We start from the raw sequence: 27492 nt of genomic DNA on the forward strand, positions 1-27492 counted from the left end.
AGACTCTGGGTTACAGATTGGAAGGAATGCTGTTTCAGATCCCAGATCCCTTGAGGAAGGCCCTTAATTCTCTTTGTACCATGGATGACTTTGTGCAGCTTCCAAAGAAGTGAAGTAGTAGTAGTAATGTGAAGAAAATAATTTCACTGTACTGTAATGTATACATGACAAATAAAGATTTCTTTTATCATTTTGCCATATAATGGCATATATTAAAATATATTTTAAAGTCTTACAATAATAAAACGTAGCAAAATAGTAAGTATATCAAAAGTAGGGCACTCCTCCTTGGGGTTAAACAGCTATATGATTTAAATCTAATAAATCAAAAGCTATGCTCTAGTAAGAGCCATATTCAATACTAAGCAGATTTAAAAAAAAAAAAAAAAGTACGATAAATGGAATAATAGCCACTGAATACATACAGTGGTGCTTGAAAGTTTGTGAGCCCTTTAGAATTTTCTATATTTCTGCATAAATTTGACCTAAAACATCATCAGATTTTCACACAAGTCCTAAAAGTAGATAAAGAGAACCCAGTTAAACAAATGAGACAAAAATATTATACTTGGTCATTTATTTATAAAGGAAAATGATCCAATATTACATATCTGTGAGTGACAAAAGTATGTGAACCTTTGCTTTCAGTATCTGGTGTGACCCCCTTGTGCAGCAATAACTGCAACTAAATGTTTGCGGTAACTGTTGATCAGTCCTGCACACCGGCTTGGAGGAATTTTAGCCCGTTCCTCTGTACAGAACAGCTTCAACTCTGGGATGTTGGTGGGTTTCCTCACATGACTGCTCACTTCAGGTCCTTCCACAACATTTCGATTGGATTAAGGTCAGGACTTTGACTTGGCCATTCCAAAACATTAACTTTATTCTTCTTTAATCATTCTTTGGTAGAACGACTTGTGTGCTTAGGGTCGTTGTCTTGCTGCATGACCCACCTTCTCTTGAGATTCAATTCATGGCAGATGTCCTGACATTTTCCTTTAGAATTCGCTGGTATAATTCAGAATTCATCATTCCATCAATGATGGCAAGCTGTCCTGACCCAGATGCAGCAAAACAGGCCCAAACCATGATACTACCACCACCATGTTTCACAGATGGGATAAGGTTCTTATGCTGGAATGCAGTGTTTTCCTTTCTCCAAACATAACGCTTCTCATTTAAACCAAAAAGTTCTATTTTGGTCTCATCTGTTCACAAAACATTTTTCCAATAGCCTTCTGGCTTGTCCATGTGATCTTTAGCAAACTGCAGACGAGCAGCAATGTTCTTTTTGGAGAGCAGTGGCTTTCTCCTTGCAACCCTGCCACGCACACCATTGTTGTTCAGTGTTCTTCTGATGGTGGTCTCATGAACATTAACATTAGCCAATGTGAGAGAAGCCTTCAGTTGCTTAGAAGTTACCCTGGGGTCCTTTGTGACCTTGCCAACTATTACACACCTTGCTCTTAAAGTGATCTTTGTTGGTCGACCACTCCTGGGGAGGGTAACAATGGTCTTGAATTTCTTCCATTTGTACACAATCTGTCTGACTGTGGATTGGTGGAGTCCAAACTCTTTAGAGATGGTTTTGTAACCTTTTCCAGCCTGATGAGGATCAACAACGCTTTTTCTGAGGTCCTCAGAAATCTCCTTTGTTCGTGCCATGATACACTTCCACAAACGTGTTGTGAAGATCAGACTTTGATAGATCCCTGTTCTTTAAATAAAACAGGGTGCCCACTCACACCTGATTGTCATCCCATTGATTGAAAACACCTGACTCTAATTTCACCTTCAAATGAACTGCTAATCCAAGAGGTTCACACACTTTTGCCACTCACAGATATGTAATATTGGATCATTTTTCTCAATAAATAAATGAGCAAGTATAATATGTGTGTCTCATTTGTTTAACTGGGTTCTCTTTATCTACTTTAAGGACTTGTGTGAAAATCTGATGATGTTTTAGGTCATATTTATGCAGAAATATGGAAAATTCTAAAGGGTTCACAAACTTTCAAGCACCACTCTACAACTGACCGTGAACCCCCCTCTTTTATAATTATGAGCAAGCAAAGAAAAATGAAAGGAAATGTTAAAAGAGAACAGAACTCAACTACAGAGTATAAGGCACCCCCATTATCCTTATACAATGATACTAGCTGGGGCCCTCTAATTCTTCTAGTAACCTTCTCGATCAGTTGATCCATGCACCTGCATGAGCTTTTTGTTCACATTCTCGAACTGATTCAGCCTTTGCTGTAATATTTGGATCCTTTTCTTCATGCGCTTGACCTTGTTCTTCCTCTTTCTGGTTTGCCTGCTCTAGTGCGGAAACTCCTTTTTTGGTGCTTCCTCCGAGTTCTGCACTGGTGCTTGAGCCTGTGGCTGAAGGCACAATTTCTCTTACACTGCACAGTGTTTCCCACGCATTGACTTTACTTGAGCTGGTGTTCTGATATTTCGGAATACTATCAGAATAGCATACCAGTAGCCCAAATTTATAGCTATATCTATAAGCCTGACATACCTATGCAAAATAACATACCCACATAACCCTAACCTTAACTGTAGCAGAAAATATAATGTAATTTTGTTCTACATATGCACATTAAGCCAGAGTATGCTATTCTAATAGGTACACTATCAGAACACTGGCTGCCCAGGAATATTAATGGACGCCAAAGTATATCTGGTGACCTGATTTAACAGATAAAGATCTTCATATTGAAGAATAGTATGAAGAATGAGAATGTTCTGTGAGCGATAGATAAATAATAATGAAAATAATTTATTGTATAGCTAAAAGGAACTATGATGTACTGAAATGATTGGCCAGATAGTCGACGACATGAACACAAGAGTTTTAACGCTGTAGACAGTCTAAATCAGTGTGCACGTTGCATGTTTTTGTCAACATTAACATGACAATATGAAGCGCTTGAATTCAGTCAGCGCATTCAGCTTTCTCATAGCACTTTTTTCTAGTCTATTTAACTGATCATTAAAAGGACATTAACCGTCCGTGTACATTTGGTCATTCCATTTTCATATCAGTAACAATTTTTTTGTGTGTTTATTTTCCTTCTTTGTAAGTCAAAAAATCTCATCATAATAAAAATAAAATGTTAGATCATGCTGGCCCTTTCAACCAGCTACCATCATAAGTATACCAGTGCATCTCAAAAAATTAGAATATGGTGAAAAATGAATTTTGTACCTAATTTAATTCAAAAAGGTAAACTTTCATATATTTTGTATTCATCACACGTAAAGCCAAATATTTCAAGCCTTTTTTGTTTTAATTTTGATGATTATGGCTTATAGCTCATGAAAATCAGAAATCCAGTATCTCACATTGTTAGAATATTTCATTTCAAGTTTGAGTAAATTACTATTCAAACAGAATAAATGCCATGCATCTCTCAGTCTAGTTCAGGACACACAACCACAATCATGGGGAAGACTGATGACTTGACAGTTGTCCAGAAGACGATCATCGACACCCTCCACAAGGCGGGTAAGCCACAGAAGGTCAATGCTGAAAAGGCTGGCTGGAAAAGGTGTGCAAGCAACAGGGATGACTGCAGACTTGAGAGGATTGTGGAGAAAAAAGTCAATTCAGGAACTTGGGAGCGCTTCACAAGGAGTGGACTGAGGCTGGTGTCAGTGTATCAAGAGCCACCATGCACATACATCTTCAGGAACGGGGCTACAACTGTCGCATTCCTAATATCAAGGCACTCCTGAACCAGAGACAATGTCAGAAGTGCCTTACTCGGCTAAGGAGAGAAAGAACTAGACTGTTGCTCAGTGGTCCAATGTCCTCTTTTCAGATGAAAGTAAATTTTGCATTTCATTTGGAAATCAAGGTCCTAGAGTCTGGAAGAAGAGTGGAGAGGCACAGAATCCAAGGTGTATGAAGTCCGAGGTGACCCTTCTGCAGTTTGTGATGATTTGGGTTGCCATGTCATCTGCTGGTGTTGATCCACTGTGTTTTATCAAGTCCAAAGTCAACGCAGCCTTCTACCAGGAGATTTTAGAGCACTTCATGCTTCCATCTGCTGACAAGCTTTATGGAGATGCCGATTTTCTTTTCCAGCAGGACTTAACACCTGCCCACAGTGCCAAAACTACTCCCAAATGGTTTGCTGACCATGATATTACTGTGCTAGATTGGCCAGCTAACTTGCCTGACCTGAACCCCATAGAGAATCTATGGAGTATTGTCCAGAAGAAGATGAGAAACACCCAGCCAAAAATACAGATGAGCTGAAGGCTCCTATCAAAGCAACCTGGGTTTCAATAACACCTCAGCAGTGCACCTCCATGCCACACTGCATTGATGCAGTAATTCATGGTAAAGGAGCCCCAATCAAATATTGAGTGTATAAATGAACATACTTTTCAGAAGCTGGACATTTGTATATTGTAAATCCTTTTTTGATTGATCTTAAGAAATATTCTAATAATTTGAGATATTGGATTTCTGATTTTCATGAGCTATAAGCCATAATAATCAAAATTAAAACAAAAAAAGGCTTGAAATATTTCCCTTTACATGTAATGAATATAGAATATGTCGGTTTCCCTTTTTGAATTAAATTATGAAAAGCAGGAACTTTTTCACAATATTCTAATTATTTTTTTTTAGATGTACTAGTATTTAAGATCTGTGGGAAACATTGTTCATTTTCTCACTCTGTGCTGTTTCTGATGGTTTGCCTTTAATACATTTAAGTGAAACTATCAAACATTATATCAAACAATTGCCCAGGCCTAAGTTAATAAAACTTTAAAAAGAATAAATTAAAGTTATAATTTGTGAATGAACAATGGCTTCTTTTCCCAGCAACTCTGTTTTATTGGAATGTTTCCAGTGTTTCCAGTGCCTTAGTTCCAGGGAAGGGAAATTGAAATGCTACAGTATAAAGACTTGACAGTTGTGTGATTCCAACTTTGTGGCAACAATTTGTGGAAGTGTGGAAGGGTGTGATGGTCAGGTTCCACAAACTTTTGGCCATATAGTTTATTATCTATTCATTAGAAGGAATTTGATCTGAAACAGATATTCAGAATGGATGGTTAATTTCTGCTTTATATTGTAATACTTTATTTTATTTATGCAATTTCTTTATTTACATTAACAATTTTTTTTATTCTCTTGATATGAATTTTTTTTGTCTATCATTGTATTATTTCAGTACTGGAATTTCAGTACATTAGTACTGTTGCTGTGCTCAAGACTGTTGTGCTAACTGACATATGTGTGGGTGCTTTTGTCTCTCCAATGCAGAATCTGTCCAGAAGACACAGCCACTCAGTGATCCAATGAACAACCGTAAGGAAGACATGGAAATCGCATCACACTATCGGCAGCTCCTGCGTGAGCTTAATGAGCAGCGGCAGCATGGCATCTTGTGTGATGCATGTGTGGTTGTGGAAGGTAAGATCTTCAAGGCACACAAGAATGTACTGCTGGGCAGCAGCCGCTACTTTAAGACACTCTACTGCCAGGTGAAGAAGGGAACAGAGCAACAGGCTACCATCACACATCTGGACATTGTGACAGCACAGGGATTCAAGACCATTCTAGACTTCATGTACTCTGCACACCTGGCACTCACCAGTAAGAATGTTATTGAGGTGATGTCTGCTGCCAGCTACCTGCAGATGACAGAGATTGTACAGGCATGTCATGGCTTCATCAGGGCAGCACTAGACATTAGCATCCGTTCTGAGTTGGCTGACATGGAGCTGGCCAATATAGAGATTAGTGGCATGGTTGGCACAGGAACAGGTCATGCTGGAGGAGCCTCTGAAGCACTGGCTTCCATGATCTCAGCTCGCAGCTCTTCGCCATGGCTGGTACGTCGTACCAGTCCTGCCAACTCGTCAGGGGATTCAGCAATTGCCAGCTGCCATGAAAGTGGCAGCACCTACAGCAAGGAGGAGCATGAGCCTAAGAGCCATGAGGACCCGTGGCCAAACGACTATCGCTCACTTCAAGTCAAAGAGGAGCAGGGATCACCATCCAGTGCTCAAGACAGGACCAGCCAAGAGGCACAGGGAACACCCATAGAGCAGAGTAATGGAAGTGAAGGGGGCTGGCAAGCACCTGGTTCAAGACGTAGGAAGAACCGAAAAAATAAGGACACAGTCAGGCACATCATGCAACAGAATGAGGGCAGTAGTCATGGAGGTTCTCCGATGCCTTCTATGATTTCAGCAGCCAGCTGGAGCTACAACAATCAGGCTGACATTCCAGGTAGGGCCATGGGCTTTATAAAGTGTTACCTTTGTAGAAACCAAAATGTAAAGACCATTGTTGCTTTGTAGAAGAGTGGACTTCAGAAAGTGCATTAGATTAGATTTAAAGTCTATTTTTATAAGATGATATTCCACAGTTCCACTTGCTAAACTCCAACTTGTTTGGAGAATTAGTTCAGAGATGGTGTAAAGACAAAGGAAATTCTTTTTTTCAATGTTGGATATTTACAGCTGCTTATAAATAGAATGAGTAGTGTAGGTTTGAAAATCTAATTAATCTGCTAATTAATGTCATTGTTTTAGATTAATTAATCTAAAAACAAAAACATGCTGTTGTCTTTAGGATTGAGAACATGCTGTTGTGTGGAGAGAAGTCTTACTTGTCTGGGCAGCATTTAGCTGCTGGTGCTGGTAGTTATATAGATCATTAAAAGTGAGGCAATACTAATCTCTCGTGTATTTAAGGAGTCTGTAAAACGGGCACACAGGAATACAGGATAATTGAATTGACCCCAGTGTCAAAGTGAGGATTAAGGTGTTCGTGTGTGCGCTTGTCTGTGTGAACATGTTTTTATATCTTGAAGATGTCCCCACAAGGATAGGAATAGTTTTGACCTTGTGGGAACATGTGGCTGGTCCCCACTAGGAATACCACATTTTTATACAAAAAGTACAACGATAGATAGATAGATAGATAGATAGATAGATAGATAGATAGATAGATAGATAGATAGATAGATAGATAGATAGATAGATAAAAGGGTTCCTCACTGAGGTTGTGGTCAGGATTAGATTTGGGTGTGGGAATAACATTAATTAGCTGCATTAATAATTCTGTTTATGGAAGGTCCTGTCAAGGATTGTAAGACAAAAGTGTGTGTGTGTGTGTATGTGTGTACACGTGCGCACGCTCTGTCAGAAGCCTGCATTTTATGTCTCTGGCTTTCATTTCATAATGGGTTGTTGAATATACCTTCCCAAACTGTTTAGATAACAATCATGGTTTATCTGTTTGATAATTTATAGTAATTATTGTTTGCTGATGCTGATTTTTAGATATAACTGAAATATTGAAATGTTTATACATCTTTTTTTGTGTATGAGTGCATGTGTTTGTAGTTTCCGTGGGAAGACTTAAAGAGAAGGTCCTCTGTTGTGTGATGAAACAAGAAAATGGAGGAGAACAGACTAGAACAGAACATGAGCATTGCCTAATCTATCTATTTACAATTACAAAATATACAAATATAATTAGTTTTTCTTTTGTTTCAGACATGTAAAAGCTTTTTTACCTTTACCTGACATGTTTCGACGGTGTAACTTCCGTCTTCATCAGAGGGTCACCCTCTGATGAAGACGGAAGTTACACCGTCGAAACATGTCAGGTAAAGGTAAAAAAGCTTTTACATGTCTGAAACAAAAGAAAAACTAATTATTTTGATTTAAGAAGAAGACATAATGAACGTAATATATTTACAAAATATACAGTGGGAATGCTATGCTATGACAGCCTAACAATGGATCCAAAATCACTTGGTTACATGTCTCCTAAACAGTGGACTAATTCCTAATTAGATTTTGCAGAAGGTTTCCTTACCGAAGTCATACTCTTATTGTAAGTTTTGTGAGGGCCCAAGCATCGAGAGTGTGAAGGGCTTTGTTGTTTCTGTTAGGACTTTTATTATTAAGACTCAACTGTCAAGGGTGTGAAGAACACTATTATTTTGGATGATTTGTTTTGCTTTTTCCTTTCTTGCATTTTTTAGGTGCTTGCCATGCTCAAAAACCCATAAAACGCGGCACACGCATCAGAAATCCTGGTCATTAGGGCCTCACAAAAGGTTGGACCTAGGCATTGCCCAGGGGCTTAATAGTGCCCCCCCCTTCACATTTTTCTTCAATATGAGTATACAGTTTCACTCATGTGGCATTCAAACTTGGTATGCATATAGGTCTTCTTTAGACAAATAAATTTTACAATCACGTCAAATGCAATGTGGCCCAAAGTTCATATGTACAGTGGAGGAAATATTGATCCCTTGCTGATTTTGTAAGTTTGTCCACTGACAAAGAAATGAACATTCTATAATTTTAATGGTAGATTTATTTTAACTGTGAGAGACAAAACATTGAAAAGAAAATCCAGAAAATAACATCGTATAAAAGATATAAACTGATTTGCATTTCTTTGAGTGAAATAAGTATTTGAACCCTCTAGCAAACAAGACTTAGTATTTGGTGGCAAAACCCTTGTTGGCAAGCACAGCGGTCAGACGTTTCTTGTAGTTGATGACTCTCAGAATCATTCAGGTGTTCATTGGCAAACTTCAGACGGGCCTGCACATGTGCCTTCTTGAGCAGGGGGACTTTGTGGGCACTGCAGGATTATAATCCATTATGGCGTAATGTGTTACCAATGGTTTTCTTGGTGACTGTGGTCCCAGCTGCCTTAAGATCATTAACAAGCTCCTCCCGTATAGTTCTAGGCTGAGCTCTCACCTTTCTCATGATCATTGATACCCCACGAGGTGAGATCTTGCGTGGGGCCCCAGACCGAGGTCGATTGATGGTCATTTTGTATTTCTTTCATTTTTGAACTATTGCACCAACAGTTGTCTCCTTCTCACCCAGCTTCTTGCTTATAGTTTTGTAGCCCAGTCCAGCCTTGTGCAGCTCTACAATCTTGTCCCTGACATCCTTAGACAGCTCTTTGGTCTTGCCCATGTTGGAGAGGTTGGAGTCTGACTGATTGATTCTGTGGACAGGTGTCTTTTATACAGGTGTCAATTTAAGACAGCTGTCTTTAATGCAGGTAACGAGTTGATTAGGAGTGTCTAACTGGTCTGTGGGAGCCAGAACTCTTAATGGTTGGGAGGGGATCAAATACTTATTTCACTCAACGAAATGCAAATCAATTTATATATTTTATAAAATGTGATTTTCTGGATTTTCTTTTTGATATTCTATCTCTGACTGTTAAAATAAACCTACCCTTAAAATTATAGACTGTTCATATCTTTGCCAGTGGGCAAACTTACAAAATCAGCAAGGGATCAAATAATTATTTCCTCCACTGTATCTTAAATGATGATGCATTTCCACATAGACATACCAACAGAGCTTCATTATCATAGCGCCACCAACTGGCAACAGGAAGTGAGGATTTTAAACGCTCCTCCAAGGGAATTTATGGGATTCAAATCAAGTTTGGTCAGCATCGTCAGGAATCGTAATGAAGGCAGATGCAAGTACAGGTCAATGTTTATTTACAGTGAAACAAATGCTACACAAAAACTATGATAAATGAATGAGAAGCAATGAGGCAGGACAATAACATGAACATGATACAAATAAGGGTGACAACAACTAAAGACTGACAAGGAATGCTATACAATGCATGACTTAAATACTTGTGCTAATTAGATAACAACATGATATGGGTGCTCATTGTAATGCAACATGGTGTGTGTAATGACTTGTGAGTTCTGTAGTCTGGCATTCTATTGGCACTACAGTGACAGGTCCTGGACAGCCAGGTGACCTGTTTCTCCATTTTTGTACGCTCTTGGGTTGACACAGTTCAAACACAGTGGCGATGCAGAGCAACCTTCTCCACATCACTAAGAACTGGTGTGACGTCCAAGGCAGAGATTGGAGTGACGGCCACTGAGAAGCCAGCAGGGGGAGCGCAGCCCAAGGCAGAGCCAGAGGGGGGAATGACGTCCATTGTGGAACCAGAGGGGAGAGAGAGACATCCTCCACAGAGCAAGGGGGTAGTGTGTCCTCTGTGAAGTAAGAAGGGGGAGCAACATACACTGCAAAGCAAAGTGAAGGAGCAATGTTGTCAGCAGAGCAAGGAAGCTGAATTATATCCTCAGCGAAGCAGGGAGGTGGAATGACATCCTCAGCAGAGCAAGGAGGCTCAGTGACCTCCTTAGTGGAGCAGGAAGCGACGCAACATCCAGCATGGAGTCAGGTGGAGTAGTGGTGTCCGAGGTTGAGCAGGGAGACGGGTGATGCCCATGGCAAGGCCCTGAGCCATAATGGCGTCCTCTGTGGGGCAGAGGGCCTGAGAGATGTCTTCAGTAGAACAATGAGGCAGAGTAACGTTCCTAGCAGGGCAGGGTGACAAATAAGGGTAACAACGACTAAAGAATGACCAAGAATGCTATACAATGCATGACTTAAATATTCATACTAATTAGATAACAACATGATACAGGTGCTCATGGTCATGTAACTTGGTGCATGCAATGACATGGGTTCTGTAGTCTGGTGCTATATTGGTGCTACCATGACAAGCTGGATGTCAAGATATCTATTGACATCTAAATTGTGAAGAAATTTTTGATAGTTTAAACAGTGTTGCTATGGCGGGGCAATCAATTTACATATTACACTGCACAAGTAGGAAGTGTTACATAATTCCATTAACATCATGCTACTGTATATACATAGTCACATACAGTCATGTGAGAAGTCATAGGATGTCCGTTCCATGGAAATTGTAGACTTTTCTCAACATATTCAAGCAAGCAAACATTTCACCTTTTTGATACAGTGCCGACAGATAAAGGTGATATAATTGAACAAAACAACAAGGAAAATGAGCTCTTTCAATCATTTATTCAACAAAAATATCAATAGATATAATATTCTTCTGTGGAGAAAGTAAGTACACCTTTGCCTTCAGAAGCTAGTATTGCCCCCTTTAACAGGAATAACTTTTTGAAGGCATTTTGCATAATTGTCCACCAGTCTCTGACATCAGCTTGCTGAAATTTTTTGACCACTCTGCCATGCAAAATTCCTTCAGTTGCAAGATGTTTGAGGGTTTTCTTGCATGTACTGCTCTTTTCAAATCTCCCTACAACATTTTAGTGGGGTTCAAATCTGGGCTTTGACAAGGCCATTCCATTTCCCTCCATTACCCTCCATTTCTTCTTTTTGAGCCATGGATTTCCTAGTGTGCTTAGGATCATTATCCTCTTGAAAGGTCCACCTCCAGTTCAACTTCAACTATTGAACAGATGGCCACACATTATCTTCAAGCACTCTTTGATATGGGCCTAGTGGTTAGTGTGTCCAACTCTGGATCGAGAGATCATGAGTTCTACTCACAGTTGAGTTATAAGATGGCGGCACCCTGCTCAGCTGTGGCTGGGCTGGCTTACAATAGGAACGGACTTTTGATAAGAAATAAACCACTTGAACTCATGAGACCAGCTGTTTATGTTCAGCATAGCAATGCTAAACTCGTGTATGATTGTCAGGTAATGTTGGAATTGCGTACAGCCAGCAGTTTAGGGACTGTAGACGCAAACACTTTGGACGCTCTACATAGCCTCAGACTGCTAAGTTGATGAGACCCAGCAGCCCAGGAAGCAGCGGAGTCTCCCACCAGTACTGTCCGCTCCTGAAGGAGATGGGGAGGCGGTGTGATAGCAGAAGCATGGCAGTTGAGGTGAGTTAACAGCCAAGCTAAAGGCTAACCCTTTTTGGATGACACTTCCATCCTTTCTGCTCACAAATGTCCACTACTTAGAGAATAAGTTGGACTATCTGAGGCTGGATTTAACAACAAAATGGGAGATGAGGGACTGCTGTGCTATAATTCTAACAGAGACATGGCTAAACTCATCCATTCCGGACGTCACTGTTAACATAGAGGGGCGGCACAGTGGTGTAAGTGGTTAGCATGGTTGCCTCACAGCAAGAAGGTTCTGGGTTTGAGCCCAGCGGCCGCCGGGGGCTTTTCTGTGTGGAGTTTGCACGTTCTCCCCGTGTCTGCGTGGGTTTCCTCCGGATGCTCCGGTTTCCCCCACAGTTCAAAGATATGCGGATAGGTTAATATGGGATGGCCTTGAGCTGAGGTGCCCTTGAGCGAGGCACCTAACTCCCAACTGCTCCCCGGGTGCTGTTAGCATGGCTGCCCACTGCTCTGGGTATGTGTGTGTGCTCATTGCTCACGTGCACATGTGTGTTCACTGCTTCAGATAGGTTAAATGCAGAGAGGAATTTCACAAGTGTGTGATGAATAAAGTTGTGCTTTCTTTCTTTCTTTCTTTCTTTCTTTCTTTCTTTCTTTCTTTCTAACAACATTCTGATGGGACAGAAGCTGTGCTGTCAGTGGTAAATCCCGGGGGATGGTGTGTGCATCTACATAAATAACAACTGGTGTAATAATGCAACAGTGGCCTCAAGTCATTGCTCTCCGGACATTGAGTTCTTGACTGTTAAATGCAGACCATTTTATCTGCCCAGGGAATTTACAACTATTATCATCACAGCTGTGTACATTCCCCCCAGTGCAAACACCCAAGAGGCCCTAAATGTTCTTTACCACTCCATCAGTGATCTTCAAACCACCAATTCGGAGAGTGTTTTCATTGTAGCAGGGGATTTTAACCAGGCCAACATGAAGACAGTCCTCCCTCATTTCCATCAGTATGTGGATTTTGCAACTAGAGGCACGAGCACACTGGACTTAGCCTACACAAGCGTTAAGAAAGCATTTAAGGCAGCCCCCATCTCGGCTCCTCGGACCATCTTTCTGTGATGTTGATCCCTGCATATAGGCCCATGCTCACCAGGAAAAAACCCACCAGGAAGCAGGTGAAGGTCTGGCCCAAGGGTGTTTTGTCAGAATTATAGGACTGTTTTGAATGCATGGATTGGGACATGTTTAGGGAGGCGGTGACTGAAAAACAACACATCAGTGTGGAGGAGTATACTGTATCTGTGTCTGCATATATTTGGAAGTGCATGGAGGATGTCTGTGTCACTAAGTACATCACCACATGAGTCAGTCAGAAGCCATGGATGACCATCGAGGTACGTGCAAAGCTGAAGGTGCAAAATACTGCATTCAAAGCCGGGGATGTGGTGGCACTCAGATCAACAAGAGCCAACCTGAACTGTACCATCAGATATGCAAAGTGTGCCTATAGCCAGAAAATCAAGAGCTTCTTCCATGGCCCTATGAACACTAGACACATGTGGCAGGGCACACAGACTATAAGGCTGATCCACCACCCTGTGAGGATAACATAGACTTTCTAAATGAACGCAACAAGCATTTTGCACATTTTAAGGCACAAAATAACATTCCTGCAAGAAAAACTGTCCCTAATTTATGTGGGTGCAATAGAGATCTTGCAGTCACGTGACCGGAAAGTACACAACCCCCATCTTGTCGGTCAAAAACACCGCTGAATACTGCTGCACTCGTGTACAGAATGGATCAATTTCAACCGACGGACTACACGGCTCATTTTTCTAATGAACAGATAACTAGATATATGTCTAAAATAAACGATCTACAGATTTGTGACCCTTATGGCTTTCCGGACGGAGTTTTCACGACCGGATTTTGAACTGCCAGCGGAATACCCCGACGTGTATGATTACCTCATAAACTTTCCCTCGCTGTTCAGTGGTGAAGCACTGCATGCTTATAAATCTCTGGACAGTTTTCTTTACAGAAATTCAGGATTTGTCAGCGACTCAGATGTGGCATCTTGTAAACAAGAAAATAACTATCCTCATTGGATGGGTAAGTCACTTAAGTATTGAGTATAGCACTGACCAGCCGATTATAGAATAGAATAAGGTAATTCCAAATTGTCCGTCTTGTTTACATGGATCTGGCATTGGAGAGGTAGAGGCTTGGCAGTGGAAGTTTTAGTAGCTGTTTTCTGAGCTTAGTCAACAGGCCGGCTCTGCCTGTAGCCTCGCTTTTGCTTCTGCTCCCGGCGCTGCCTCCTTCGCTTTGCTTCCAATAACAATCCACGGAGACCTCGCTGTCTCGTCCGGAATGTTTTTTTTTTTCTCGTCCGGAATGTTGTGCATGCGATGGAAATCGCTACGAACCGTCATTTTCTGCTGGAAACCAATGTCCAGTAAGTCCATACGGTTGTAGTGGATATTGAAGTCTGGTACAGACGAACAACACGCAAAAATACACACAAAAAAACATAAAAAACGTGCACAGGTAGGGAGAGCTTGTAGCCGCAGCCGTTGTAGTAGAATTGTATATAGTAGGGTTTTCCAGAAGAAAAGGTAGAAGTAAAAGCAGAAGTAGAACCAGAAGTAGAAGGCGGAATATGGCGTTTGACCGACACGATGGCGTCTGTCACAATCTGGATCGGCTGTGACGTCACATGCAAGTGCTCCATTGGTCTTGAGTGAGCAATCTCATTAAATCAGTCTCATTAAATCAGTCTCATTAAATAATACCTTTAATTTTGTTGTTTAATAATAAATTACCAAACAGCTAAATTATGGTATATTCCAAATTATTATGATCACTACCAATGCAGCAATAATGTATTACTTACCGTACTACATAGACAGCCAATAGCACTCATATACACCTTGGATAAAGGCAATTTGGAGGTCTTCGAGATTGTGTGACTTCAGAAATATATGTTAGCAAAAACAGACAATCACAGTTTCAGAATAAGTGAATTTATTATAACAATGATAAAATTGAGTAATAGCAATTGAATACATTCAATATGGTCAAGCAATATATATATGTGTGTAAGCATAAACAGTGATATATGTGTGTGTGTGTGTGTGGGTGGGTGGGTGGGTGGGTGTGTTGGAATGTGTGTGTGTGTCTATGTGTGTGTGTGTATCTGAGATATGGGGGAGGGGAGAACCTCATGGTTTAAGCAGACAAAGGAATATGTCGTGATTGCTAACCCACTAGCTTATAACATTACTAAATCTACTGAAATCTTGATGAGGTCAAAATATGTGTAATAATGAAATTAAAAGTGTTAGAAAGGATAGAGAGAAAGCATGCAACAACCTATCTATTAAAACAACTGAAAGAAAACAATTGTAGAACACAATGGTCAGTGTGCACAATTAAACAGTTCCTGAGTTTAAATTCACACTACTTCATAAAGCTAATTCCTAAGACTAGTTTTGCCCAAAATGCCAGTCTTACTTCCAGTATCTTGCTTCTATGCAAGAATGCAGGGATGTTCCGAAACTTCTGGAATTCACAGAGCTCGTGGAGGCTTCCGTGAAAGCGCAGAGAATTTCTTGGTCCGAACTTCAGCATTTGTGAGGAAAAGTCTCTGATCAAACACTGTGCACAGCGATTAAGTCAGAAGGAATCCGGTCGCTTCTAACTTTTAATTAACTGCTTTGGGCTGCAGTCGTAACGTTACTTATAATGAACAAATAAAAACCAGTTGTAACTCAATCTGAGTGAGATGGCGCGATTTAAGTAGTTTTACCGTGGCCAGTGGTAAACGAAAACGCGCTGAATCTTCTTTCTTGCCAGGCAGAAGTCGTGATTTCGGACGGTCCGGTGGGAGAGTGCCACTTTGTCAGTGTGACCCAAGTCACATCCGCGCCAAAAGAGGAAGACGGAAGTGTGGTTGAGCCACTTATGGCTTCAGGGAGGATGTGACATAGGTAATCCCGCCCAGGCGTGACGTAGGTCATCGCGGAAGTTGGTTGATGGGATCTGTAGTTCTTAGACAGTAGGTGGCTGTACCTACATTCCCCCTTTTGGTCTCAGGGGTATGACGGAGTTGTAGCACTGAGAGCACAGTACCGTACAGTCCACACGTCCATAGTCCTTGAGGTCGCATCCTCTGTACAGTCCATGGTGTCCTGTGAAAACTGTGTAAACTCATTAGTCCCAGTAAGACAGTTGGAGGCAGAGGCATTTGGGCATATAATCAGGTTGTAAGCATTTGGGCATATAATCACTCTATCTAACTAGGTCAGAATCTCATCTATAAAAAAAACATTAAACATTAAATAACTATGTAGTGTTTAATTTCCTAGGCATAAAAACAAGAGAAGAGAAGGAATGAAGGAAAGAAAAGAAGTATTAGTGTTTGGGTTGGTAAATGTGACTGGGAATGTTGGTGTACGCTTATGGGTGATTGAGGCGTACAAGCTAGGTGGACAGGATGGGCCTAACTATCGTCCACCCCCCTTTCTGGAGTGAGGACTGTTCAAAAGGCTTGATTTGATTGTTATGGACCCATCGATATGAGGGCGTTTGATTAGGCCTGAATGTCCTAATGTGATACGCGACGGGGGACAGTTTTCCCACAATCGAAAGGTCCCAACCAGTGTGGTAGGAACTTTTTCTGAGACTCCTACCGGCTTGGTAAAGTTGAAGTATAGGACTTGTCGCCTATTTGATATTTGTGATGGGAGGCTTTTCGGTCGTAGTAGGCCTTTTGTCCTTTTACGCTCGCTTCGAGATTCTTTTGGGCTCTTTTGTTTTATCTGTTGAGGGGTCTGACCTCTCCTGTAACAGTTCTTTAATCTCACCCAACTGGGCTTTCAAAGAATCCAGCTCTGAGCGGAACTCACCAGGTTGGTCTGAGTCACTGTGTCGGTCACCTCTACCCCTATGTGGAGAGCTACGGTCAGAGCACTCCTGCCATTTCTGGCCAGAGCGGGGATGACGATCTTGCTGCCAACCGCCTTGTTCCTTATGACCATTTTCATCGGATGAGTGGTTGCCATGGTCACTATGGCCTCGCCATCGGTCTCTCCTGGCCTTACCTTGCCGATTCTTCCACTCACCCTGGTGATGGCTCGGCAAGGGGCAGTTTGGACCGTAATTTCTCCAGATGGGTCCCCCTTTTGGAGCTTCACCTCCTTCTAAGGCTAGCGGGGGCCTGTCTGCATCCTGGAGCCTAAGGACTCTGGGTTCATCATTTCTGCCTGTGGTTTTGACAATGGTCTCCCAGGTCATTTGGGCTAGTTGCCTAATTTCCCTCATTGAGTAGAAACCTTGTCGACACGCCAGTGTGACTTGAGTCCGCACGCTTGGGTGGAGGTTATGTAAGAAGAGGGATTTGAAGCCTCTATCTTCTTCCAAGCCTGGTGCGCTACTACCCTGGAAATAGGCAGTACGTAGCCGTCTATAATACTCACGAGGCGCCTCAGACCATTTCTGTTTAATTTGTATTGCACACAATGTCGCGGAGGTTTCGTCCGTATACGGCGCATATTCTTCCCTCATGTAATTGCGAAGTTTCGAATAGCTATCGCGAACGTTTGGGGGTAGCGTCTCTAAAAAGGCACCAACACTGCTACTGGAGGTCTTCCAGATCAGTTTAAGTTTCTCTCGCGTTGTGGCTTTCGGCAGGTCCATCAGGCATCGGCCAATTTCTCGCAAATAATCATTTACATTTGTTCTTTTATTTTCAGGATCGAATCGCTCAACATCTTTGGCAAGTAGGTCAATTTGCCGTATGCGGAGGGCTTGGTGCACGTGCTTGTGCGGCCTCCTTGGCTCTCCTGAGTACTCACTATCTGAGCTACTCTGGTGTCGCTCCTGTTTCGCACTAGATTCATAGCCTGATTCATCCGAAGATGGATCACACTGAAAAAAATGGCCTGTTAAATTAACACAAAAAAATCTTGTACATTGATTGCACTTATTAAAATCATATCCACTAAGACCAATTAAGTCATGTTCTGTTTGACTGAACATGACTTAACTGGTCTTAGTGGATATGATTTTAATAAGTGCAACCGATGTACAAGATTTTTTTGTGTTAATTTAACAGGCTATTTTTTTCAGTGCAGGGATACTGTAGCACACTGACCTGGGTGTGCTATGGTCCTGGGCTTGGGATGAGCGCAGTATGGCTCCACCCTGGCTAAACGACGAAGGAGTCGTGTAGCGAGTTGATGGAGTTTGGCGGGGTGTCTGGTCCTCGACCAGGTAATCCACGGTGTCCAGTTTGGACGCCTCTTCCCGCTCTGAGCTTCGGCGCATTACTGGGGGTCTTTCACGCCCCTCGCACCCTTCTTGGGGGGTCTGCTCCTTGGCAGCCCTCTTGGCAGCCTTTTCGGCTTTCTCTAGCCTTTCAGCACAATCATCAAGGGAGTTTTTCAAGAGCTCACGCTCCCTATATAAATCTTTGTTCTCGGCTGCCAGCTCGGCATTGCTGGTGGTCAGCCTGTCAGCCTCTCCGTGGAGGTATCTGATTTCTAAATCAGTATCTCGGAAGTGTAACAGGAATAGCCTACCTTGTGCCTCTTGGACACTAGTAGTTGTTCTTTTTAGATCTCTCATATGTTTTATTGAGTTATCTATGTTATTTTGGCATTCACCCTTACTCATTTTCCTAATGTTTGCTCTTTCGGAGGCAGAGCAATGAATGAGGTCTGCGATGACATCAAAGAGAGACACGTCCTGAGCGTTGTCTTCAACTTCTGAGACACGAGGGGATGCCATTTTGCTTAGGTTGGATATTAGGTAATTAATTAATCAGTGAGTTAATTTATTAATTAATTATTATTAATTAATATTAACTAGGTAATTAATTAATCAATCAATAAAGTTTGTTTTGGTTTGGAAATGTTACCTCTTATCCTAAGTTATTAATAGGTTATTAGTATTTTGTGATATGGTTATCACGCTACTGTTAACCATTTAATACACCTGGGGATATACCTTAGCAGTTGCTTAATCAAATGATAATTTATCTGTTGTTGCAACAATATTCAAGAAGTCAACAAACCAATCGCCTCACCCGGGGCACCAATAAATATGTGGGTGCAATTGGTCTTGAGTGATCAGTCTCATTAAATCAGTCTCATTAAATCAGTCTCATTAAATAATACCTTTAATTTTGTTGTTTAATAATAAATTACCAAACAGCTAAATTATGGTATATTCCAAGTTATTATGATCACTACCAATGCAGCAATAATGTATTACTTACCGTACTACATAGACAGCCAATAGCACTCATATACACCTTGGATAAAGGCAATTTGGAGGTCTTTGAGATTGTGTGACTTCAAAAATATATATTAGCAAAAACAGACAATCACAGTTTCAGAATAATTGAATTTATTATAACAATGATAAAATTGAGTAATAGCAATTGAATACATTCAATATGGTCAAGCAATATATATATGTGTGCAAGCATAAACAGTGATATATGTGTGTGTGTGTGTGTGTGTGTGTTGGAATGTGTGTGTGTGTGTGTATCTGAGATATGGGGGAGGGGAGAACCTCGTGGTTTAAGCAGACAAAGGAATATGTTGTGATTGCTAACCCACTAGCTTATAACATTACTAAATCTACTGAAATCTTGATGAGGTCAAAATATGTGTAATAATGAAATTAAAAGTGTTAGAAAGGATAGAGAGAAAGCATGCAACAACCTATCTATTAAAACAACTGAAAGAAAACAATTGTAGAACACAATGGTCAGTGTGCACAATTAAACAGTTCCTGAGTTTAAATTCACACTACTTCATAAAGCTAATTCCTAAGACTAGTTTTGCCCAAAATGCCAGTCTTACTTCCAGTATCTTGCTTCTATGCAAGAATGCAGAGATGTTCCGAAACTTCTGGAATTCACAGAGCTCGTGGAGGCTTCCGTGAAAGCGCAGAGAATTTCTTGGTCCGAACTTCAGCATTCGTGAGGAAAAGTCTCTGATCAAACACTGTGCACAGCGATTAAGTCAGAAGGAATCCGGTCGCTTCTAACTTTTAATGAACTGCTTTGGGCTGCAGTCGTAACGTTACTTATAATGAACAAATAAAAACCAGTTGTAACTCAATCTGAGTGAGATGGCGCGATTTAAGTAGTTAAATGCTTCTATGCAAGAATGCAGAGATGTTCCGAAACTTCTGGAATTCACAGAGCTCGTGGAGGCTTCCGTGAAAGCGCAGAGAATTTCTTATATATATATATAAAAATATATATTAGCAAAAACAGACAATCACAGTTTCAGAATAATTGAATTTATTATAACAATGATAAAATTGAGTAATAGCAATTGAATACATTCAATATGGTCAAGCAATATATATATGTGTGCAAGCATAAACAGTGATATATGTGTGTGTGTGTGTGTGTGTGTGTGTGTGTGTGTTGGAATGTGTGTGTGTGTGTGTATCTGAGATATGGGGGAGGGGAGAACCTCGTGGTTTAAGCAGACAAAGGAATATGTTGTGATTGCTAACCCACTAGCTTATAACATTACTAAATCTACTGAAATCTTGATGAGGTCAAAATATGTGTAATAATGAAATTAAAAGTGTTAGAAAGGATAGAGAGAAAGCATGCAACAACCTATCTATTAAAACAACTGAAAGAAAACAATTGTAGAACACAATGGTCAGTGTGCACAATTAAACAGTTCCTGAGTTTAAATTCACACTACTTCATAAAGCTAATTCCTAAGACTAGTTTTGCCCAAAATGCCAGTCTTACTTCCAGTATCTTGCTTCTATGCAAGAATGCAGAGATGTTCCGAAACTTCTGGAATTCACAGAGCTCGTGGAGGCTTCCGTGAAAGCGCAGAGAATTTCTTGGTCCGAACTTCAGCATTCGTGAGGAAAAGTCTCTGATCAAACACTGTGCACAGCGATTAAGTCAGAAGGAATCCGGTCGCTTCTAACTTTTAATGAACTGCTTTGGGCTGCAGTCGTAACGTTACTTATAATGAACAAATAAAAACCAGTTGTAACTCAATCTGAGTGAGATGGCGCGATTTAAGTAGTTAAATGCTTCTATGCAAGAATGCAGAGATGTTCCGAAACTTCTGGAATTCACAGAGCTCGTGGAGGCTTCCGTGAAAGCGCAGAGAATTTCTTGGTCCGAACTTCAGCATTCGTGAGGAAAAGTCTCTGATCAAACACTGTGCACAGCGATTAAGTCAGAAGGAATCCGGTCGCTTCTAACTTTTAATGAACTGCTTTGGGCTGCAGTCGTAACGTTACTTATAATGAACAAATAAAAACCAGTTGTAACTCAATCTGAGTGAGATGGCGCGATTTAAGTAGTTTTACCATGGCCAGTGGTAAACGAAAACGCGCTGAATCTTCTTTCTTGCCAGGCAGAAGTCGTGATTTCGGACGGTCCGGTGGGAGAGTGCCTCTTTATGTCAGTGTGACCCAAGTCACATCTGCGCCAAAAGAGGAAGACGGAAGTGTGGTTGAGCCACTTATGGCTTCAGGGAGGATGTGACATAGGTAATCCCGCCCAGGCGTGACGTAGGTCATCGCGGAAGTTGGTTGATGGGATCTGTAGTTCTTAGACGGTAGGTGGCTGTACCTACATTTAGATGAGCAGGCACTCAGTCTTGACCCAGCTGATGTACACAGGATCCTGAGAGGAGTCAACATCCGGAAGACAGCAGGTCCCAACAACATTTCAGGATGGGTGCTCAAGGAATGTGCAGATCAGCTGGCTCTGGTCCTCACAGACATCTTTAACCCCTTGCTGAGCCAGACTGTAGTTCCATCATGCTTCAAGGTGACTACTATAATCCCAGTGCCAAAAAAGTCCACAATCACATGTTTAAATGATTACCGCCCAGTTGCACTCACACCCATAATGCTGAAGTGCTTTTTTTTTTTTTAAAGATATTTTTTGGGGCTTTTTGCACCTTTATTGGATAGGACAGTGTAGAGACAGGAAATGAGCGGGAGAGAGAGAGACGGGAAGGGATCGGGAAATGACCTCGGGCCGGAATCGAACCCGGGTCGCCCGCATTCATGGTATGGCGCCTTAACCACCTGAGCCACGACGCCCCCCAATGCTGAAGTGCTTTGAGAGATTGGTAAAGCCCATATCATCTCCAGCCCCCCCCCCACACACACACATATTTGACCCATTCCAATTTGCTTACCGTCCCAACCGCTCCACAGAGGACGCTATATCCACTGTACTCCACCTGAGCCTGGCACATCTGGAGGAGAACACTGATGTGCGAGTGCTGTTTCTGGACTTCAGTTCGGCGTTCAACACGATCATCCCCCAGCATCTGGTAGAAAAACTAGGCCGTTTGGGCCTCAGCACACCCCTGTGTAATTGGCTACTGGACTTTCTAACAAACAGACCCCAGTCTGTACAGGCTGGAAACAACATCTCCAGCGCCATCTCCCTGAGTACCGGCTCCCCTCAGGGCTGTGTCCTGAGTCCATTACTGTTCACCCTGATGACCCATGACTGCTGTGCCAGGTTCAGTACAATTCACATTGTGAAGTATGCAGATGACACAACAGTGGTGGGCCTCATTCAGGACGACAATGAATAGGCCTATAGGGAGGAAGTGAGACAGCTGGTGGACTGATGTAATGGAAACAACCTGGTCCTGAATGTTGAAAAAATAAAAGAGATCATTGTGGACTTAAGGAGAAATAGGCACAGTCACACACCACTTCTCATCAGTGACACCGCAGTGGAGTTAGCCAGCACCACCAAGTTTCTGAGGGTGCAGATCACGGACAATCTGACTTTGTGTCTCAACATTGCCTCTCTTGCGAAGAGGGCACAGAAGTGCCTGCACTTTCTCTGCCAGATGAGAAGAACATACCTCTCCCTTCCCATCCTCACCACTTTCTATAGGAGCACTATAGAGAGCATACTGATCAGCTGCATCTCTGTTTGGTTTGGGGACTGCAAATCTTCAGACTGGAAGATCGTGTGAAGAATGGTGAGGACAGCGGAAAAAATCATTGGGATGTCTCTGCCTTCTATCCAAGACATTGCAGTTGAACACTGTCTGACCAGGGCTCCGAACATTATAAAAGACCCCACCCATCCGCATCACAGACTGTTCTCCCTGCTGCTCTCTGGCAAGAGGTTCTGCTGCATCTGGAGCAGAACAACCAGGTTCTGCAACAGCTTCTTCCCCCAAGCCATCAGACTCCTGAACTCTAAATAATCCCCTACCATATATAACTGGACAAGGACCTCACTATGTGGGCTATGTGCAATATCCTACTGTACATGCTGCTATAAATCCTTTATTGTGCAGTATATTTAATATATGTAGCATAGTTAGTATATTCTATTTTTTTAAAGATATTTTTTGGGGCTTTTTGCACCCTTATTGGATAGGACAGTGTAAAGACAGGAAATGAGCGGGAGAGAGAGACGGGGAGGGATCGGGAAACGACCCCGGGCCGGAACCAAACCCGGGTCCCCGGACCCATGGCATGGCGCCTCATCCACCTGAGCCACGACGCCCCCAGTATATTCTCATCTCATCATCTCAAGCCGCTTTATCCTTCTACAGGGTCGCAGGCAAGCTGGAGCCTATCCCAGCTGACTACGGGCGAAAGGCGGGGTACACCCTGGACAAGTCGCCAGGTCATCACAGGGCTGACACATAGACACAGACAACCATTCACACTCACATTCACACCTACGGTCAATTTAGAGTCACCAGTTAACCTAACCTGCATGTCTTTGGACTGTGGGGGAAACCGGAGCACCCGGAGGAAACCCACACGGACACGGGGAGAACATGCAAACTCTGCACAGAAAGGCCCTCGCCGGCCCCGGGGCTCGAACCCAGGACCTTCTTGCTGTGAGGCGACAGCGCTAACCACTACACCACCGTGCCGCCCCAGTATATTCTATTCTACAAAATATTATTTTATTTAAGTTTTTTTTTAAAGTATCTGCTTGCAAATTTGATATTTTTGGTTACCAGATTATGTGCAATAGTTATATGTGGCACTTATGTTGACATAAGCCATTGGAACGAAATTTCTTTCATATGTGCATTCTGAATGTACAGGTGAATGACAGTAAATCAATCAATCTATCTATCTGTCTGTCTGTCTGTCTGTCTGTCTGTCTGTCTATCTATCTATCTATCTATCTATCTCATACCAAAGACTATCATAAAAATGGTTCCTACTGCCGTCTGGCAAGGCACGCTGCAATGGAGATGCAAGTGGGGAGTCAAACTCTTATGGTTACCAGAGGACAAGCCCCCCACTGTAACCCTAGCTGTATAGGCAACAGGCCAAGGGCCAAAGGCTCTATCCTGGGGCGGGAGACTGCCTGCAAAAACCAGGTCCTGGCATGGGAAAAACTTTGACGTTTTGACTTTGAATCTTTGATATGATTCAGAATTCATAGTTGAATTAATGAATGCAAGTGTCCCAGTCCCTGAGGCAGCAAAGCAACCCCAAACCATAACATTTCCTCCACCATGCTTCACAGTTAATATGAGGTGGTTCTCCTGAAAAGCCATCTTTGGCCTGCGTCACACATGTGTACTCTTAGGCTACGTTTACATTAGACCGTATCTGTCTCGTTTTCTTCGTGGATGCACTGTCCGTTTACATTAAACCGCCTGGAAACGCCGGGAAACAGGAATCCGCCAGCGTCCACGTATTCAATCCAGATCGTGTCAGCTCCAGTGCTGTGTAAACATTCAGAATACGCGGATACGCTGTGCTGAGCTCTAGCTGGCGTCTCATTGGACAACGTCACTGTGACATCCACCTTCCTGATTCGCTGGCGTTGGTCATGTGACGCGACTGCTGAAAAATGGCGCGGACTTCCGCCTTGTATCACCTTTCATTAAAGAGTATAAAAGTATGAAAATACTGCAAATACTGATGCAAATACTGCCCATTGTGTAGTTATGATTGTCTTTAGGCTTGCCATCCTTCCACTTGCAAGTGGTAAGTGATATGCGCTGGGATCACACACACAGCGGCTCAGTCCCGAATCACAGCTTGTTCACTTCACTCGCGTGCTGTGTGAGCTGCGCAGGGCCGGAGTGCGCACCCTCCAGAGGGCACTCGCTGTTCAGGGCGGAGTGATTTGGAGCGCAGGATGCCTGCGGAGCCAAGCGTATCCGTGTATTGGTATTGCTGTGTGCACGCAAATCGTGTATTGGTGTTGCTGTGTGCACACTAATCGCTTTAAAAACGTTAATCTGATGATCCGCTGATACGGTCTAATGTAAACATGGGCTTACTATGGCCAAAGTACTCTACCTTTGATTTGTCTGTTCAGAGCATGTTATTCCAAAAGGCCTGGTCTTTGCCTATATGTTCATTGGCAAACTGTAGCCTTGCTTTAACTTTTCTTTTGGACAACAAAGGCTTTTTCCAGGCATGCCTCCCATGCAGGTCAAATTTGTCCAATCTCTTTCTGATTGCATATGTATGCACTTTCACACCAACAGTTGCAAGAGTTACCTGCAGATTAAGTGCTTAAATTTGGGGGTTCTTGGAGACCTCTTTTAGCATCAAGCCATTTGCTCTTGGGCTGAATTTGCTGAGGTGTCCAGTCCTGGACAAAGTGGCAGATGTTTGAAATCTGTGCCACTTGTAGATGATTTTCCTTACAGTGGAATGATTTATTTCTAATAATTTAGAGATTTTTGCCAGATTCATAGGCATAGTTACATATAGAATTATGTCTGGCATTTAGTTCCACTTCTAAAATGGTTTCAGAATGCTGGTTGCAACACTCACTGATATGTGGAGAAGTGCCGTATGTAAGTTTGAGGAAAGTTCTCACTCCTTATCAATCTATGTCTTTAATACCTTCCCAATCTTAGTGTATGTAATATCTCTAAACCCCACTTTTTTCCTTGTACAAAGCAACAATCATTATGTTGATTGACCATGTGTTTTCGAACCATAGCTGATCCAAAAAGCCATAAATTGATGGAAAATCAATAAGATTAACCGATTTTCACGGAATCTGCCGAGACTCATCTGGAAGATCCTGAAGGGGTGCGTGGCGTCACACGTGTAACAACCCAGGTATCAATTTCGTTCATGTGCGCAGCAGTGGTTAGACCAGTCTCGATATGGAATCATGTTTTGGAGAGAATTCTGATGGTGATTGGGATTCTTATATGTTGGATGAAGGGACAGATGATTATCAAGGATATTCCAGAGTAAATGGTTATCTTTTCAAGCCCCCAAGACAGGAAACTGCCAGTTCACTCAGTTCATGACAGTCTTCTTCTGTAGCACATGTGAGATAGATAGATAGATAGATAGATAGATAGATAGATGTGCAAAACATGGTGGTTACCTTTCATCATGTTTTCCTTAACAAAACTAAAAACAAATCAAGTCTTGCAATATTGCAATCTGAGAGCATTTAACACGTTTCAGTTAATAATTAATGATGATTATGCACGCGCATTTTTCTTCCTGTTAAATTGCATCAGATATGATAAGATTGGATGTCTCGAGCATGTAAATGTTGTTCATAATCCTGCGTCTGGTGCACTCTGTGTGTGTGAGATAATAGGGGAATCGACGAACTGTCCAAATGTCAGATCAAATGTCATTTATTAAATAAAGGGGTTTCTTTTTTACTCCAATAATTCCCATGTGGTCATTCTGGTGGTGGTGAACACTTGATGAATCAGATTTATTATTAGTAGGCGACACAAAATCTTGACTGCTTTGTTTGCACAAACCTCACCCACTGTCGCTTTAGATTTGTGTTTTTTCTTGGAAATTCATGAACCAAATGTCCTGTTGTATAGGAATTTGAACATCCAAACACAATGCAGCGCTTTCCCGTCACTATTTTTGTAAGATTCCTACAACAATATCCAATCTCGGTGAGTAAACAAGCACAGAATCAGATGAACCGAAATGACCCAGATAACTGGGGTTCCACGCATGACATCATGCAAGATTAGCCCTGGGGCAAGGCTGCCTTTTTCCGGGATCCGGAAGCCACGATTTATCGATAGTTTTGTGCTTGATAATGAAATAAGAAATCATTTATATTATATTTCCTCCTGCTTTATTAATTCATTTTGGCTGTTACTAATGATGTATATTCATTTTAAAGCATTACAAAAAGGCATTACATACTGTACACTTTAATTTATATTTCTTTCTCTTTACATTCCATACTCTATGACACTTATCTATCTCACCCTTCTATTCTTTCATTCCTCCCTCCATCCTTCCATATCAATCCACTGATTCTACTACTACAGCAAGTATTAATGTAGAACCACCAACTTTTGTATGTAGATGCAACTGCTGAAGTAAAGCACACCCTTACCTTCTCTCTCTCTCTCTCTCTCTCACTTTCTCTCTCTCTCTGTATATTTAACAGTTATTCCAAGAAATCGAGTCGGTCCATGAAATCGAGTCATAGCGCCGAGTCGGCTATGAGCCATGTACGACAAGATTTAGCGGAATAACTGTTTTATTCTATCTACATTCACTGGATTCAAAGATGGATCAAATTTTAACTGACCCAACGCATCCTCTGTTCCCAAAGTTTTTAAGAAGCACCAGGTCTAATAACAGATTTCTGCAGAGGCCAATCAGGACAGCGAGGTACCACAAATCATTTGTACCCTCAGCAATAAGACTATACAATAACAAACCAAAAATATCTGTTGCACTTTAGTTTACTCATCTGTACAAATTTCCTTTTATGCATTTTATTTATTTTATGT

The 27492-nt window shown here is 41.9% G+C and overlaps 1 protein-coding gene across 7 annotated transcripts in view; it reads left to right on the forward strand.

Annotated features, from left to right (window-relative positions):
* Positions 1–27492, forward strand: part of zbtb46 (zinc finger and BTB domain containing 46) — a 187848-nt gene that overhangs the window by 68622 nt on the left and 91734 nt on the right. For all 7 annotated transcript variants that reach the window (XM_060937920.1, XM_060937917.1, XM_060937918.1 and 4 more), the window contains one exon: positions 5297–6268. In XM_060937920.1, coding sequence (XP_060793903.1) covers positions 5297–6268 — 972 coding nt within the window. The remainder of the gene's footprint in view (positions 1–5296; positions 6269–27492) is intronic.

This window comes from Neoarius graeffei, chromosome 13, assembly GCF_027579695.1.
Source record: "Neoarius graeffei isolate fNeoGra1 chromosome 13, fNeoGra1.pri, whole genome shotgun sequence".
Taxonomy (NCBI): Eukaryota; Metazoa; Chordata; class Actinopteri; order Siluriformes; family Ariidae; genus Neoarius; species Neoarius graeffei.